The sequence below is a fragment of the Python bivittatus genome, unplaced genomic scaffold (assembly GCF_059951505.1).
Source record: "Python bivittatus isolate LINGU-HERP-01145 unplaced genomic scaffold, Pbiv_v1 ctg000350_np1212, whole genome shotgun sequence".
NCBI classification, from domain to species: Eukaryota; Metazoa; Chordata; class Lepidosauria; order Squamata; family Pythonidae; genus Python; species Python bivittatus.
The window spans coordinates 2,522,606-2,537,115 of record NW_028277074.1 but is presented as its reverse complement, the minus strand read 5'-3'; the positions used below and the strand labels follow the sequence as shown (position 1 = coordinate 2,537,115).

Here is a 14,510-nt window from a genome sequence, read left to right as displayed (position 1 = left end):
CCTTTCCCTAAACATTAAGCTATCAAATGTACAAATACAACTGCTATATTCTATGAATGAAACTGGTTTTATCTTTCATAAGATCTAATATTTCACTCTTTATGAAAGTCCAATCGCTGTTGAATATGACAACCATTAAGAATGAAGAGCAACTTGCAGAGGAAGAAATGGGGGACTGAAGATGGCTTCACAAAAAACGGAGCCAACGACTGCAGCAGAATGAATAGCTGGAAAGTAGACCAGTTCTTCGAAACCTCTCTGAACAAGGAGAGGACTTGAGATCGCCTACAAGTGCTCCAGACAGCTGCTTCTTGCGATGAGACTGCAAGATAGCAGTCTCCGGCAGGTTAAATGCTCAGGGAGATGAGGGAATATTCATCTTGTTCAAACCGCGGTCTGCGTCTTTGAAAGGATGCTAAGTTTGTACGCTTTTCTAATCACTTTTTGGAAATTGCTTGTTAACTTCTTTCCTGCTATTAGAAACCTTTGGATCAACAAGTCTGACAGTACTGGGTGAGTTTCCTTCAATACTTAGTGAAAGAAAGTTTTAACTACTAGTTTAAAAACTTTAAAACAATTTTTTTTTTGAATAAACAGCAAAAGGGTGATTAAAACTTTGATTTTAGAAAGTTACAAATGGACTAAGGGTCCAGATAAATTTGAAATAACATTTTGGAATTATTTATAAAGAATCCTTTCTGTGGGAAAATGCTTTTATTCTGAATTCTTTTTTTAAAAAAAGACTTTAAACATTGAACACTAGAGGGAACTAGAGGCAACTAAAGATTACAATTAAAGGAGAGGAACACTCAAACTCAACTTACACTTACAAAATGAAGCAAAATATTTTAACATTGGACATGCTGAAGGATATTTTTGAACAATGGACTCAGAATTTAATTTTAATAGTGTCTGCCTCTATAGATAGACTGTGTTTAAAAGATGTTTTGAAAGAGGAACAAATTTTACTTGACAAGATTGAGGCTGAGTTAAAAATGGATTTACAAATGACAGACTACAAGAATGACATGGAAAAAGAAGTTACGCTGGACATACAAAAGAAACCGGCTGATATTTTAATAATTAAAAGGGATATACAAACAATAAACCAAGAGATTGACCTGGATAATTTTCCTATATTGGATTGACAAAAGAGGCTTGTTAAAGTTTTGAAGAATCTCATGAGAAGGGACAAAGAAAAAATGAAAAAAAAAAAAAAAAGTTCTATGACATTATTTGAATGGACTAAAGGTTAAGATTGTTAGAAGTAAAAGGAAGGAATACAAAGTTGGTTTATTTGATCAAGGTTAAAATAGATATGTTGTTATTTCTGGTAACTGTTCATTGGCTTTTGCTGTCACCAGGACTGAAATTATGATGCTTTATGGATTTGTTTATAGATAAGAGATGGGATGTGGGAAGAAGAGATCATTTGTTGTATTCTAAGAGAAGTGATAAGTTACTAAAATTGTTTATACTTGTGATAAAGGTGGGAAGTCACTTCTTTATATATTTCTTTTATTTTTCTTTACTATATTCTTACTTTCCTTTCCTTTTTTTTCTATTTCTCTATTTTTCCTTTTTTTCTTTCTTTTCTGCACCTTCTACTTTTTCTATTCTATCTTTTTGTTAGTTTGTATTAGTTTTTACTGTTGTAATTATAATCTTTAATTAAATTACTATTAAAAAAGAAAGAAAGAAATGAAGAGCAATAGCATAAAATGGAATATGAGTAGGGACATGATATCAGTTTCAAGATTATATTCAGTGTAAATTATACAGTTTTATTAAAAAACAGTCCCACTGAATTCAGCTGTATTTATTCCAAGGAAAGTAAGTAGATGTTTCCAGTTTAAAAGAAACAAAAGTATACTGGAAGTTTGCATCTACTCTTTGGAATTATTAACCAAGAATTCATTAAAAAAATTAACAAAAAATATAAAACAAATTACCGAAATTCTCTCAGAGATGTCTCTCTACAAAAATCCATATAGAAGAATATTTTTACAATATAATTACTGACCGGAATATTGAAAACAAGTATTATAAATAAAATTATTTATGTCTGTGAAACAAATAAATTACTATTACCAGTAATAGAATTTACTATTACCACTTGGTATAGTGAGGTGGTTTAAAAAAATAAAATTGTTTAATAAAATTTTGAAAATAAATACTTGGATAAAATATTTACTGTTTTATTTAAAATACTCCCACTTTGCATTATGAAAACATACAAATGGTATTTATCACCATATTCTTGAAATACTGCTCCACAATACAATATAAATCATAACAGTAATAGTAATAGAAGCGATAAAGCAGAGCCTGAATCAAATGGTATCTGAGAATAGCAGAAAAACAATTCCAGAGAAGATGCTAATAAGGTAAAGGGTAAAGTGAGCACCTTGGCATTCAGACAAGGACCTTTTCATTTACACTTTATAGGGCTTTTCAGGAATAGAATTTATATTCTAAGGTGAACTGCAGTATTCAATGCATTATTTCTGGTAGCTACCTGTCTAACCTCTGAAGAGAAGAACAAATAGTAGGGTATGACAAAATGATATTTTATTAGTCACATCAGAACTTTGAATTGTTCCTGGTACTGAAATGGAAGCCAACAAAGTTCCTTCAGCACTAATGCCTAGTTCATGACCTATATTAAGCAAGGTGGGGTGTGGGAATGAGGAGATCCAAAGTGGTACATCCTCTGCCTTCACATCCTGCCCATCCTGCACCAGTTATGTGGGATGTGTAGGGTGGCATGCCTCGCTAACTGAAGATTAGTCAAGCACGCCTAACTGAAGTAGAGTTATTTTTTCTATTTTTTAAAACATGCTGGAAGCCTTCAGAACAGATTGAAACATAAACATAAGCAACAATTACAACCTTAGCCTTGACTCTCTAATCAGAGCACTATAGACATTCTGATGTGTTTCTAGAATGTGTAACAGGAGTCGGAGATAATTTGAAACGTAATCTAATCTATGAACCTAAACCGACACTAAAATAGTACAGTATTATTTTTCCCAATGAAGTGAATGGTGAAGATTCTGCAGCTGAGGTAGTTCTGTGTACATGAAATGAACAATATATTGGATAAGGAATTTCTAGACTGGTATGTACGAGAGCTGAATTAAGGCCAGAGTAGGCTTGATGGTACCTGAATGTAATTAGATTGTACATTCATTTAGTAAATAGCTACATGATCAGATTTGTAAAAACGAGGGGAGGGACCATCCACCCTGACCTCTGTTCTCCCAAAATTAGCTTTCCAAGCTGTTACTTACTTTTCAAAAGAAGTTTCCATTACTAGCAATGGAGTTTGCTTTGAAATGCAAATATTTTGGAACTTTGTCAAAACTATGGCAGGAAGAGAAAAGCATGTGGGAATCCACATTCTCAAAGTTTCAATAACATTCTAACTGCATATCTGTTTAACCCTTAGATAATCCATGAAAGAATAATAAACGCCCTATAGTTCTTTTCCCTCCCAAGATAGGTAGATACAGTAAAGGCCCATGTAATATGAAATATATCCAGTGCTTTCACTTTTCTGCTCTTTCTTCTTCATGTTTACAAACACACATTTAATCTTATGCAGATCTACAGTTAATGTTCATTTATCACTTAGATTTTAGGTTTTGTTTTTTCTTGGTTTATATACTGTAGCTGCCAATAAATTGTCAAAATTATGGCTCTGTGAATATATCACACATGTAAATAATGTGCATCACTTGGAAATAGAACCAAGGAGTAGGAGGTAACTATTCAGACATTGAGTCCAATCCCCTTGCTGAGTGCAGGAATCCCATGTAATCATCCCAACAGATGTTTCTGCTTGAAATGTTAAGTGGCTATGACAATTTCTCCTAAAGTGTAAGATAAATACATGCTAAATAATTGCTCATAAAATGCAAAGTAAACTATTTAATTCACATATTTTCATGAGAGAGAGAGAGAGAGAGAGAGAGAGAATGAATCACTACATATGTATAAAATGTATATATTTGAAGCTGTATTATACTACAGATTTTCTTTAGTTCTTACTCTATAATTCAACATACTGTTAATGTTCTTAATTACCTTATAAGGCAAATATCCATTAATATCAATGTCAGTGTTAATTTATACTTCTATTTTATTTTCCACAAACTTGGATAATCAGCAATTGGGTTCTAATTAGTTGCAACATTTTTTTCCTTTAATTTTAAACAATGTATCGTGAGACATTACTTTTTTTAACCCCTTCTCTTTAAAATTCCAGTGCTATGGAAAAAATGTGGTACTGTCCACTTATTTACCTTGGCCTTTTCACCAATGACATTTCTCTCCAGCTCTGCTATCTTCCTGTTTAAATGATCTACTATTTCCTTCTCCTTGAGTAGTTCAGCTGTTTCAGATTTCTGCTCTGCTTCCAGTAAGGCACATTCCATATCCATCTAAGAACATAAAAAAATTCTCAGCTTCAATCCCCTCCATAAACTAATCCCAACATAAAGTTGGAAGGCTTATTCATATGTGATACACATTTGGGCAAAACATTGTCCTTAAAAAGCCACAATGTTTTAAATAGTTGAACATACCTAGACAAACAGAAAATATTGCAAAATACTGAATGCTGAAATCAAACTTCAACAGTGCTTATTTTCAAAGAATTTCTAGCTCTTCTGGCTTGTGGTTTGAGAACTCCCTTGTGACAAACTGTTGCACTAACACACTGGAGAAAAAGTGAGATTCCAAGCAAAGTAAAATTAATGGGAATGTATACAATTGTGCTAAAATTATTAGGAATGGTTTAAGAGGAAGCTTTAGTTCCATGGTCTTGGATGCTCTGGGCTTTCAGAAGTGCAATTTGCTGAACATCATATCCTTGCATTCCATAGTAATTGCCATATTGGCTGTTGCTGCTAAGAGTAATTTGGAGGGTTATCTATCTACAATGCTCTCAAATGTTTAGTACCTCATCTTTACAAAATATAAGTACAGCATACTGTAATATTCTGTTAGACTTCATCTTCAATGGTACAATTCTTTAAAGATGAACTAGAGAATAAATCCCAACGTACATGGGAGGATTTAATTCTGAATTAATATGTATAGAATTTCACTGGAAGTATGCAAAGCAAGGGTGTAGTCCTGAAGACCAAATTTATCTAGACCTAGTTTATCAGTGTCCAAATTACAGTCCAGATTAGAGTTACTAAACCTAGTTAATATCCTATCATCTGGTGTTAGGTTTTCATCTGAATTGTATTAATATCTTGGGCTAATTCCTTGTAAGAAAATGCTAAACGATTTAGTTAATATTGTGGGCTAAGTTAGCAGGTATAATCTTTCTTTGTACATTCACTTTATTTGTGAGATGTTCTTTCTGAGAAATGCCATTTTAATAATCTCTACAAATGTCTTGAAAATAGGCACGTATCCTATAACAAGGTTTATAGGATATTTAAACATTAAAATCCATCATACAGAAATAAATAAGAGAGACTTTATACCTCTCTGGAGGATTCATCCATCTGGTCATTTAAGTCTTTGATCTTTTGTTCAAGTTCTTCTAAGTTATTTAATATTATAATGCGCTGTTCTTCCATTTGATTAAGTTCTGATACTGTTTGTTCATTGCTTATGCATTCTGGTGACTGTAATAAATCAATAATTGTACTTTTTAAAAGAAGAGTTTTAAAGGATAAACATCCAGTAATAATTTTTCTTTCTTTTCCTAAAACAATCAGCCCCAAAATAAATGACAATAACAATCACACCTAACTGTATTTTAATTAAACTTATTTTGTTATATTCAAGAATACTCACATTTCTATATTTTTTTCTATAAACAAAATAAGCACCAACACACAAGCACACACAAAGTATAATAGTTGTTAAATTATTTCAAAGCCTAGTCCAAAAGTTCTTGAAAATGTAATCTATGAATCCTAATTAGCATGTTTCCTACAATTTCAAAAAAGGAAGCCACCCTGAGCATTTCTGACAGGTGACTATCTAGCATCTTATGAAAAACTCCAACCAACTGTACTCCTTCATTTTTGAAGGCTGTCAAACACCTTATACTCTGAAGTTCTCCCTACTGATTATTTGAAATCCCTTTTAATTTAACATTTTCCTTTAATTTGTACCCTGTGAAGCAACTAAACATCAGTCTGTTTATTTAATATTTGAAGATGTACCTTACGTACACTTGTCCATCTACAGCAATTAATTATCAGGAAATGTTTTTCCAACCCTACTTGAAATGCTAAGCACCTGAATTTGATGTATTCTAGATGTAAACAGAAAGCCAGTTTGGTGCAGTGGGTAAAGGCACCAGGCTAGAACCAGGAGACCCTGAGTTCTAGTCCCACCTTAGTACAAAGCCAGCTGGGTAACTTTGGACCAGTCGCTCTCTCTCAGCCTAGGAAGAAGGCAAGGGCAAAGCACCTCTGAAAATCTTGCCAAGAAAACTGCAGGGACTAATCCAGGCAGTCACTAGGAGTCAACACTGACTTGAAGGCACAAAAAATAGAAAGAAAGAAAAGATGTATATTCTTCTTTGAGATACAATGTTTTCCTTATTGAAATCACCTCTTCGTCATTTTCTCCAGACATTTTGGAGACAGTCTATTTGAACCATGTCAACATATAAAATTAAAAGGTCACCCTCTTTAGTTTTGGCTACTGATATAAGTGTAATCTATGTGAGGATGCTTATGATTCCTGCCTGTCATATCAAAGGCAGATACATTTTCTGGAAACTAGATTTGCAAAACAAAGGTGGCACCTGAGAATTACACAGACCTCTTTCTCAGTGCTGATAATAATAGTCAATCACAAAGTGCACTGGAATCTGTGTCTGACTTCAGAAAAGAACTGTCTTTACCTGAATGGATTCCCTCTCCCCCCACCCCCCGCCTCCCCAAAAGAGTCTATGGAATAGTCCTAAAAAAAAAAAAGAAAAAAAAGTACTTTTGGAACTGCTGGTTTGACAAAATATACAAACAGTTAAAATTTAGAGGAGATATCCACTGATCCTTCCACCAGAAAATATTTCTATTTACCTTTGACATAATGCTTAGGTAAGAAGATTCACTGACATCCTTCAGGAAAGCAGAAGAAGATAAAGGTGAACTTGTCCTGTTGCCATTTAAATGTTTATTCGTTCTGATTCCTCTTGAGGAAAAGAAGCCCATAGAATTTTGTCCAAGATCACTGAATTCGGAGAAGTCAGAATCTTCAGCTTGAAGCTGCAAATGATCTCTGAATCTTGAGTCTGCTATTATCTGAGAATCTTCAAAAACAGAATCTTCATCAGACAACTGGAGTTTTTCAAGTTCTTTATTAATTTTCTGAACATCAGCTACGGTACTAACAGTGGCAGGTTCATTGTCAGGCTTGGAGTATTCTGCACACAGATTAAGAATGGTCTCTAGCCGCTGGCGCTCCTAATATTGAAACAAATAATTAAAAGTATTAAAGGTGGTAGAACATATACCAAAACTAATTACCACATTAAATGTTTTAAACATTTCACAAATTTTACGGGCATCATAACATTTTTTTCAGGCATACAGGAACTACCAATGTCAACCAAACTTTAAACCAGTGTTTCTCATTGACAGCAACTTTAAGACATGTGGACTTCAACTCCCAGAATTCCACAGCCAGCATGCTGGCTAGGGAATTCTGGGAGTTGAAGTCCACATATTTTAACATTTCTGAGATTGAGAAACACTGCTCTAAGCTATGAAAAATACTTATATTTAATATGCAGATTAAAAGAGAACTTAGGTGTTCATGGAGAATCAGAATCTTGTGTTCAATGGCACTACCAGTCAAAATTAGCTGGCACTTTAGCAGAGGCCTAGCAAAGGCAGTTTCAACCCCCCCCCCCCCCCCCAGTTTATTACTAAACTCATAAAATCAGAGACTGAACATTTTATTTGATCATGAAAAATTACAGTAAAATATGGTGGCTTTTATTTTCTTCCACATTCTATAAAGCTGAGAATATTCTCGACACAGAAAAAAGAAGTACAAAAGAAAGGACAAGGGTCTATCTTATGGCATCCAAGGAAATAACAGACACTCTCTCCCAACTATTCACTCTGCAGTAAACCCTGAGCATCAACTAAAAGGCAAGGCTGTTCAAGGAAGTAACTAATTTTACTAAGCTGAATATATTGATTTCGTTTTGAATTCTGTGTGTCTTTTGCCTTCCCTTGCTTTTCCCATGTTCCTCTTTTTCTGGTGAACTTTTTTTTAATATCTAGAGATTTGGCTTTATTGGATTAATATGGGAATTTCTCATAAAAAAAATATCCCTGTGGAAGACTGCAAGGTTGGACAGTTACACCTTTGTATTTCAGGACTGCAACAAGTTAAGTTCTATATTTCTAGGCTGCAACAGGCAATTGCAAAAGAGCTGGCTGGAAGGACTTAAGAACTCCTCAGGAAGACACATTAGGGCATGTCAGATGGCTTGACTTCATTGGTGTCTAACTACTAATGAAGAACCCTTTGAAGATTGTGTCTATCATGAATCACTTGCATGTCAGACATGAAAAGTTTTTTTTTAAATATAATTTTTTTTTCTTAAAAAATCCAGGTCCTCATATCCTACCCCTTTGGAATTTCTTCATGTGTTCCCATAATTGGTAACACCAGAGTAAGTAATTATTTTAGTATAAAGAAACATAATTTTTGTAGCGTAAGTATTTCCTCCAGTGAGTGCTAGAATTCTAAGCAAACTGTAGAAATAATTTCACTTTAGTAATAGAGTATTATCTAAGTGGATTGCTGAATCATACCTATTGAGAAAGTCTACAAAAAGTCATTTTACATATGAATTCTCTGAATTTGTGTAGAACAATTACAAGACTGACACCATGACAGAATTACAACATCACAGCCTTGCAAAATCTATTGCTAACTCAGAGCTTTCTTTATCTTTTAAGTGCAATATGTTACAATCTTAAGAGAAAGATTTTTCAAACTGCAAGCTAATCTGCCATAGCATCCCTTTGCTCTGCATTCAAAAGCAGTAACAATGAACATGAATACTGAGAAGCTTCATCTCAAGATACATAATCTTCATGGTATTTTAAACTTATACTTATTTCCCAAGATAACGTGAAACAATGAATTCAAATCCTGCTTTGCTCCAAATGCAAAGGTAAGAGAAAGCAAAGATATGGACATCAGATGCAATCCAAGTCTTTGCCTGTTTGCTTGGAGAGGCTTGTTGAGTTCAAGGCATAAAATCCTAAATAAATGTGCATAATATGGACTGAGGTCTACTCAATCCTTTGTTTTAGCAGGGATGGGAAGACGGTTTCAAATTCAGTAATCAAATGTTTACATATCCATGAAATTAATGTAGAAACTTCTACTATTAAAAGAAAATATAATCTCTTAACTATTCAGCTTAGAGTTGATTTCTAAATCTGCCTAATCTATGTATACAGAAGAGCTCCAAGTGTGGTATTAAAATTAAAAGTTATATTTTTTAAATTATCTCTTAATCTGAATCCCTTCCTCCCTCTGTTCAAACAAAACAGTAAATTAGGAAGACAAAATGATAATGAAATCTTTGCACCTTAAAACTCCTGTCTTCCCTCCAAGCATTTTCATCGAAAGCCTTCAATTCTCTCTTCGTTTGCTTAAACAGTGTTTGTTGTCTTCCTCTTAAGCCTGAATTCTTTGAGTACCCAACCCATTTCTGAAAGCTCCGTCTGACTGCTGGCCAGGAACACCAACATTCACCCATCATTTTGTGGTTTTAGTGCTATCTTCACAGCAAAAGTGAAGAACTGAAAAAAACAATGCTTGCTCACTGAGCCCACCCCCACATATAGCGACAGGATACATTCGTTTTGGTATCTTTTTCCTCACTCACCCTTCAGAACACAGGATGTATCAAATAGTAGCCCACACACAAGTATTTGCCTCTGTCCAGCTCCAAAGTAAGCAGCCGAGGTTTACTCTGACAACGGTACGTACCAAACTCTTACTTTTGGACTGAATGATACTATAACTCCGTACAACAAAGAAAAAAGCTGAAACTCTTGGCACTATACAGATGACTATTCCTTGCAAAAAAATCTACCATTGCCACCAGTCCAAAACAGAAATCGGTAAAAGGAAGTTTCTCTCTTTCTTACACAAACACACATATGCCAGCAAAGCTGAAAACAGGCAGTTTAGCAAGAAACGACAAATCCTTACTGCCTATTTTTACAAAATTACTTCTACCTCTAAGCAAGAAATATACCTTCCTTGGCTTTAATCACTACTACAGTGGTAATTAGGAAACATGTTACATCATTTCTATTTCGAAGTGCACAACATGATATTAGAGAGCTTATGTACAGGAAGTTCTTTGGGCTGCTATTTTGTGATATCTATTTTCATCACTGGCCTCCAGCTACTCCTTGTTTCACTGCACTTTCTTTCTACAAATATTACAAATTTAAACTGTGTTTTTCATGTCAGGCCATCCAACAATTCATATATATTTATAAAAGTGAATACATAGTCAACAGTTCAATAGTAGAATATTGTATTTTAAAATATAGATACAAATTATACAATTGTTTTGTGGGGGCCCAAAGGAAATTGGGTAGATTTGCAAGATCCAATAAAATGAATATTTCTGAATATTCATCCTTGTCAAAGGCTGAATATTTCTCCTTTGACAAGGGTGAGCCATATGTGGCTCTCTCATTTTGTTGTCTACAAATTCCAAGAACCCACACAGCTACCCATGCCACCTATAATTAACACAACTAGGGGTTCAGCAATATTGGACGTCACACTTTGTCTATCCATGCTCTAAATTCAACTGTTTTTTGTAATTAACATCCTAGTCATTTATTTCAAAGAAAGTTTAAAAAAAAATAAGGCAGAATTTATGTATATTAATATCCCAAGGGAATAGGTTATCTTCTCCTTTGGCAGCTCATTTACCACCTTTACTCAGTAGTCATTATTTTCTAATCCTTATTCCCCATCATTATCCTCAGTTGCACAGTTGGGCCTTGCAACTGTTTGGTCCCATACATGTTCTATTTTTATGGGATCCTTTCTCAGTTACTGTATATAAATGAGATGTCCTACATTCTTCTTCACGCAATACATAACAAATCAATTGCATACGAATAGCACAACAGAAACAATATACTGCTGATAGCTGATATGAGTTGTTTGTCAACAAATAAGTCTCTTGTTTTCAATGAAGGAACTAGGAAGATAACTTCCAAATAATACAGTCAAATATGAGGAAGCTACTCTAACAGAATTTTCCAAGCCCTTTCCTTTTTCTCTTAATAGAATCATAAAATACTGGAAGGAATCTTGGATCATCTAGTACAATCACCTTCCAATGGAATCCACTCCTACAGCATTCTGGCAAATGGTCATCCAGTCTGTTTAAACAGCTCCACTGAAGAAGACTTTACCACCTCTCAAGACAATTTTTCACTGTTAAATAGCCTTTACTGCTATGATTTCTTTTTCCTAATGTTCAACCAAAACCTATTTTATGTATTCTTCTCATTATTACAAACTAATTATTTTTTTTTCCCTTTATGGAACAAGTCTCAACAATTCTGCAGTCTCCTGTAGTGAAGATAGCTATCATGTCTCTCAGTCTTCTTTGACAGCCTAAATATACCCAAAGTCTGCAATTATTTCTCCTAAGTTTTTTTATTCCATGCCACTTACCATCTTGGTTGCTGTCCTCTGGACATGGTCCAATCTGCTAAACTCATTCCTAAAATGTGTTGCCCAGAATTGGATACAATAACCCAGGAGTGGTCTGACCAATGTAAAATGGAGTCTCACAATTATTTCTCTTGGTCTTGACCATACACTTCTTTTAACACAGCCTAGAATTGCTTTTTTTAGAGCTGCATCACACTGTTGGCTCATGTTCAGCTTGTGATCTTCCAAGACACATTTTGACATGCACTGTTGCCCATTATAGTCTCTTCCATCATATTCCTGTATGTCTTTAAATTTTCCCTAGCCAAGTGGAAGAGTTTTCATTTGTCCTTGTTGAAGTTTATATTTTTGGTTTCTGCCCACTTGTCCAGCTTGTCAAGATTTGTCTCAACCCTGATATGGTCCTCTTAGGTGTTTGCTATTCTCTCACCTTTGTGTCACCTGCATGTCACGATTATTAATTTAGAAATTATAATATAGTGTTACTGCTGTTACATTTCTTTGTATTATTTTCATCCCTCTAATTTGTTCAGCATGTTTTTTAAAGAAAACGTTATGACATAATGTTTGGAAATTCTGTAGCAGCAAAAAATAAATAAATAAAGTCTTTCTGACAAGGATTGGCAAGTGGCTATCTTGTTCCAACTTGTAAAAGTCTAACTTCCCATAAAAAAAGTGTTAAAATGCTTTCGGTTAAAGAACCATTTAACAGCTATAGCACTGTACTTCACAGTACAATTACATGGCTGCTGTCATATGGTAGCAACTTAAATATCCACACTGACTTACCTATACTTGCCCAGACTCCAACCTCTGATTATATGTGAATAAACATCACTGGTTTCTTTGCTTCTAAGGATCCCCAAACAGTTAAAATAACTAGATAATAATGACACATCTGCACACATATACAGTTAAGGCACACATATACAGTTAAGGCCACTGTGCAATAAAATGTTATGTTAAATAATTGCTTAATTCAATATATCACCATTATTACTGAGAAATATACAGAAGAACATCATGTTTCTATATAATAAACACATAACTTTATGTATGAATAGAAATGGATTTTTCCCCCCTTTAAAAGCAGCACTTCAAGGTATATGGAATGAATATTCACACCCACACATACATACACACCCACACCAACACCCACAGAGTATTAAAGGATTGCTGGACTAGAATGTAAGTATATTGACCTATCTGCAGGTTATTCATTGCTGTGATGTGAAACAACTAAAACCAAATATCTATGTGACTACATATGCATGAAAATCAATTATTTTTAAATTAAGACTACCATCTAGAGGTAAAACCGTGAATATCTTTAAAAAACTGAATATGGAGTTCTCAGCTTAAGCACTAGAGGCAGAGTTATCATACTCTCATGTTATTGCCCTCTCTCTTTCTCCAGTTGCTCTTCACCGGAAACGCTTGTTTAATTTCAGCATGTCAGCAGCAGATATGAAAACCAGAATTAAAATGCATTCACTAACAAGTGGTTATTTAGTAACAAATTGAAAGAATTTTATTTTTTAATTATAGTATATTATTGTTTGTCCAAAGTTTTTAATACTGCCTGAAATTTAACATACAACTAGTTATTTACCTGCCTTGGTAGAAATGGTCTTTACAGTTTCGTTCAGGGAAAACAGTACAAGAAAAAGAATGAAGCACTCCTACCTCCAGTATTGCTTTTATATCAATATCCTTTATTTCTTTCAATAATAGAATCTCAATAAAACCATTCTTACCTGCTTATAGAATATTCCAAACCTAGGAAAATAGAGGACCATATCTACTCCATCCTGACAAAATTTGGTTCAGAATTTCTAAATGTTTCAGACATTTAACAATGCATTTTATTTATTCCTTCTGTTAGGAGCACCAAGCTAGATTTCCAGTCTGATCTGATTATGAAACTGATATCTGATTTAAAAAATGAATCCCAAATAATCACTACCCTCTTTTATCACCTGCCTCCAGCATACTTAAAGTTGAGTCAATTCTAGGGTTACCACATCTGGATGGCAAAAATCTGGGCAACCATTAAATGTTAAATGTTTGAAACAGAAAACAGAAAATTTGCTGTTATTTCCAGTGGCCTGGATTTTTGCAGACCAGATCTGATACCCCCAGTCAACATACATATATCTAGAATATTACTATTTTCCCCAAATGCCTCTTAGAAGTCAGGTCACAGTGAGTTCAATGAGGTATATTCCCAGAAATATCTTGGTATCTTGCATATCCCTCAGTTTTTTTAATGCACTCATTTTTCTTCCTAAAAATAAAATGCCTCCATTCAACTGATTGCATAATATCTGGAAATTTGCCTTCCTTACTTTCAAAATTAGAATTCTGAATATAGAATGCAAGTTAAACCTTTTCAAATGAATAAAATGTCAAATTCACTTCAATTCACTGGAAAGGAATTTGGATTTTCCTTTGTTACGATTACCACTATCCAAGTGCAGCTGAATCTAAAAGTGGATGTTTTAAAACTAAATCACAATTTCAAGAAGCTCCTTGAAAGGACAACTAGAACTGCAAGTGAGTTGACCTTCTAAATCAATCAATCAATCAATCATCATCATCATCATCATCATCATCAAATGGATGGTACTTCCTTTTAGGATGCACTATTTTACTTGTGAATGCCTTCAAAATGTTTGAATGTAGATTCCAATCCAATATCTCTCAGTAGCTGATGTGAAATGATCCTTGCAGGATGCTAAAAACAGAAAACTAAATAAAGTGGGAGGAAATTCCTTTACATGTAA

At 34.1% G+C, this 14,510-nt stretch overlaps 1 protein-coding gene across 8 annotated transcripts in view; it reads right to left on the bottom strand.

Moving 5' to 3' along the window:
- The window catches only part of PHLDB2 (pleckstrin homology like domain family B member 2), a 68,046-nt gene that overhangs the window by 32,646 nt on the left and 20,890 nt on the right, over positions 1-14,510 (bottom strand). For all 8 annotated transcript variants that reach the window (XM_088144511.1, XM_025163825.2, XM_088144510.1 and 5 more), the window contains exons 5-7: positions 7,062-7,445; positions 5,505-5,648; positions 4,308-4,445 (exon numbers count right to left, since the gene is read on the bottom strand). In XM_088144511.1, coding sequence (XP_088000637.1) covers positions 4,308-4,445; positions 5,505-5,648; positions 7,062-7,445 — 666 coding nt within the window. The remainder of the gene's footprint in view (positions 1-4,307; positions 4,446-5,504; positions 5,649-7,061; positions 7,446-14,510) is intronic.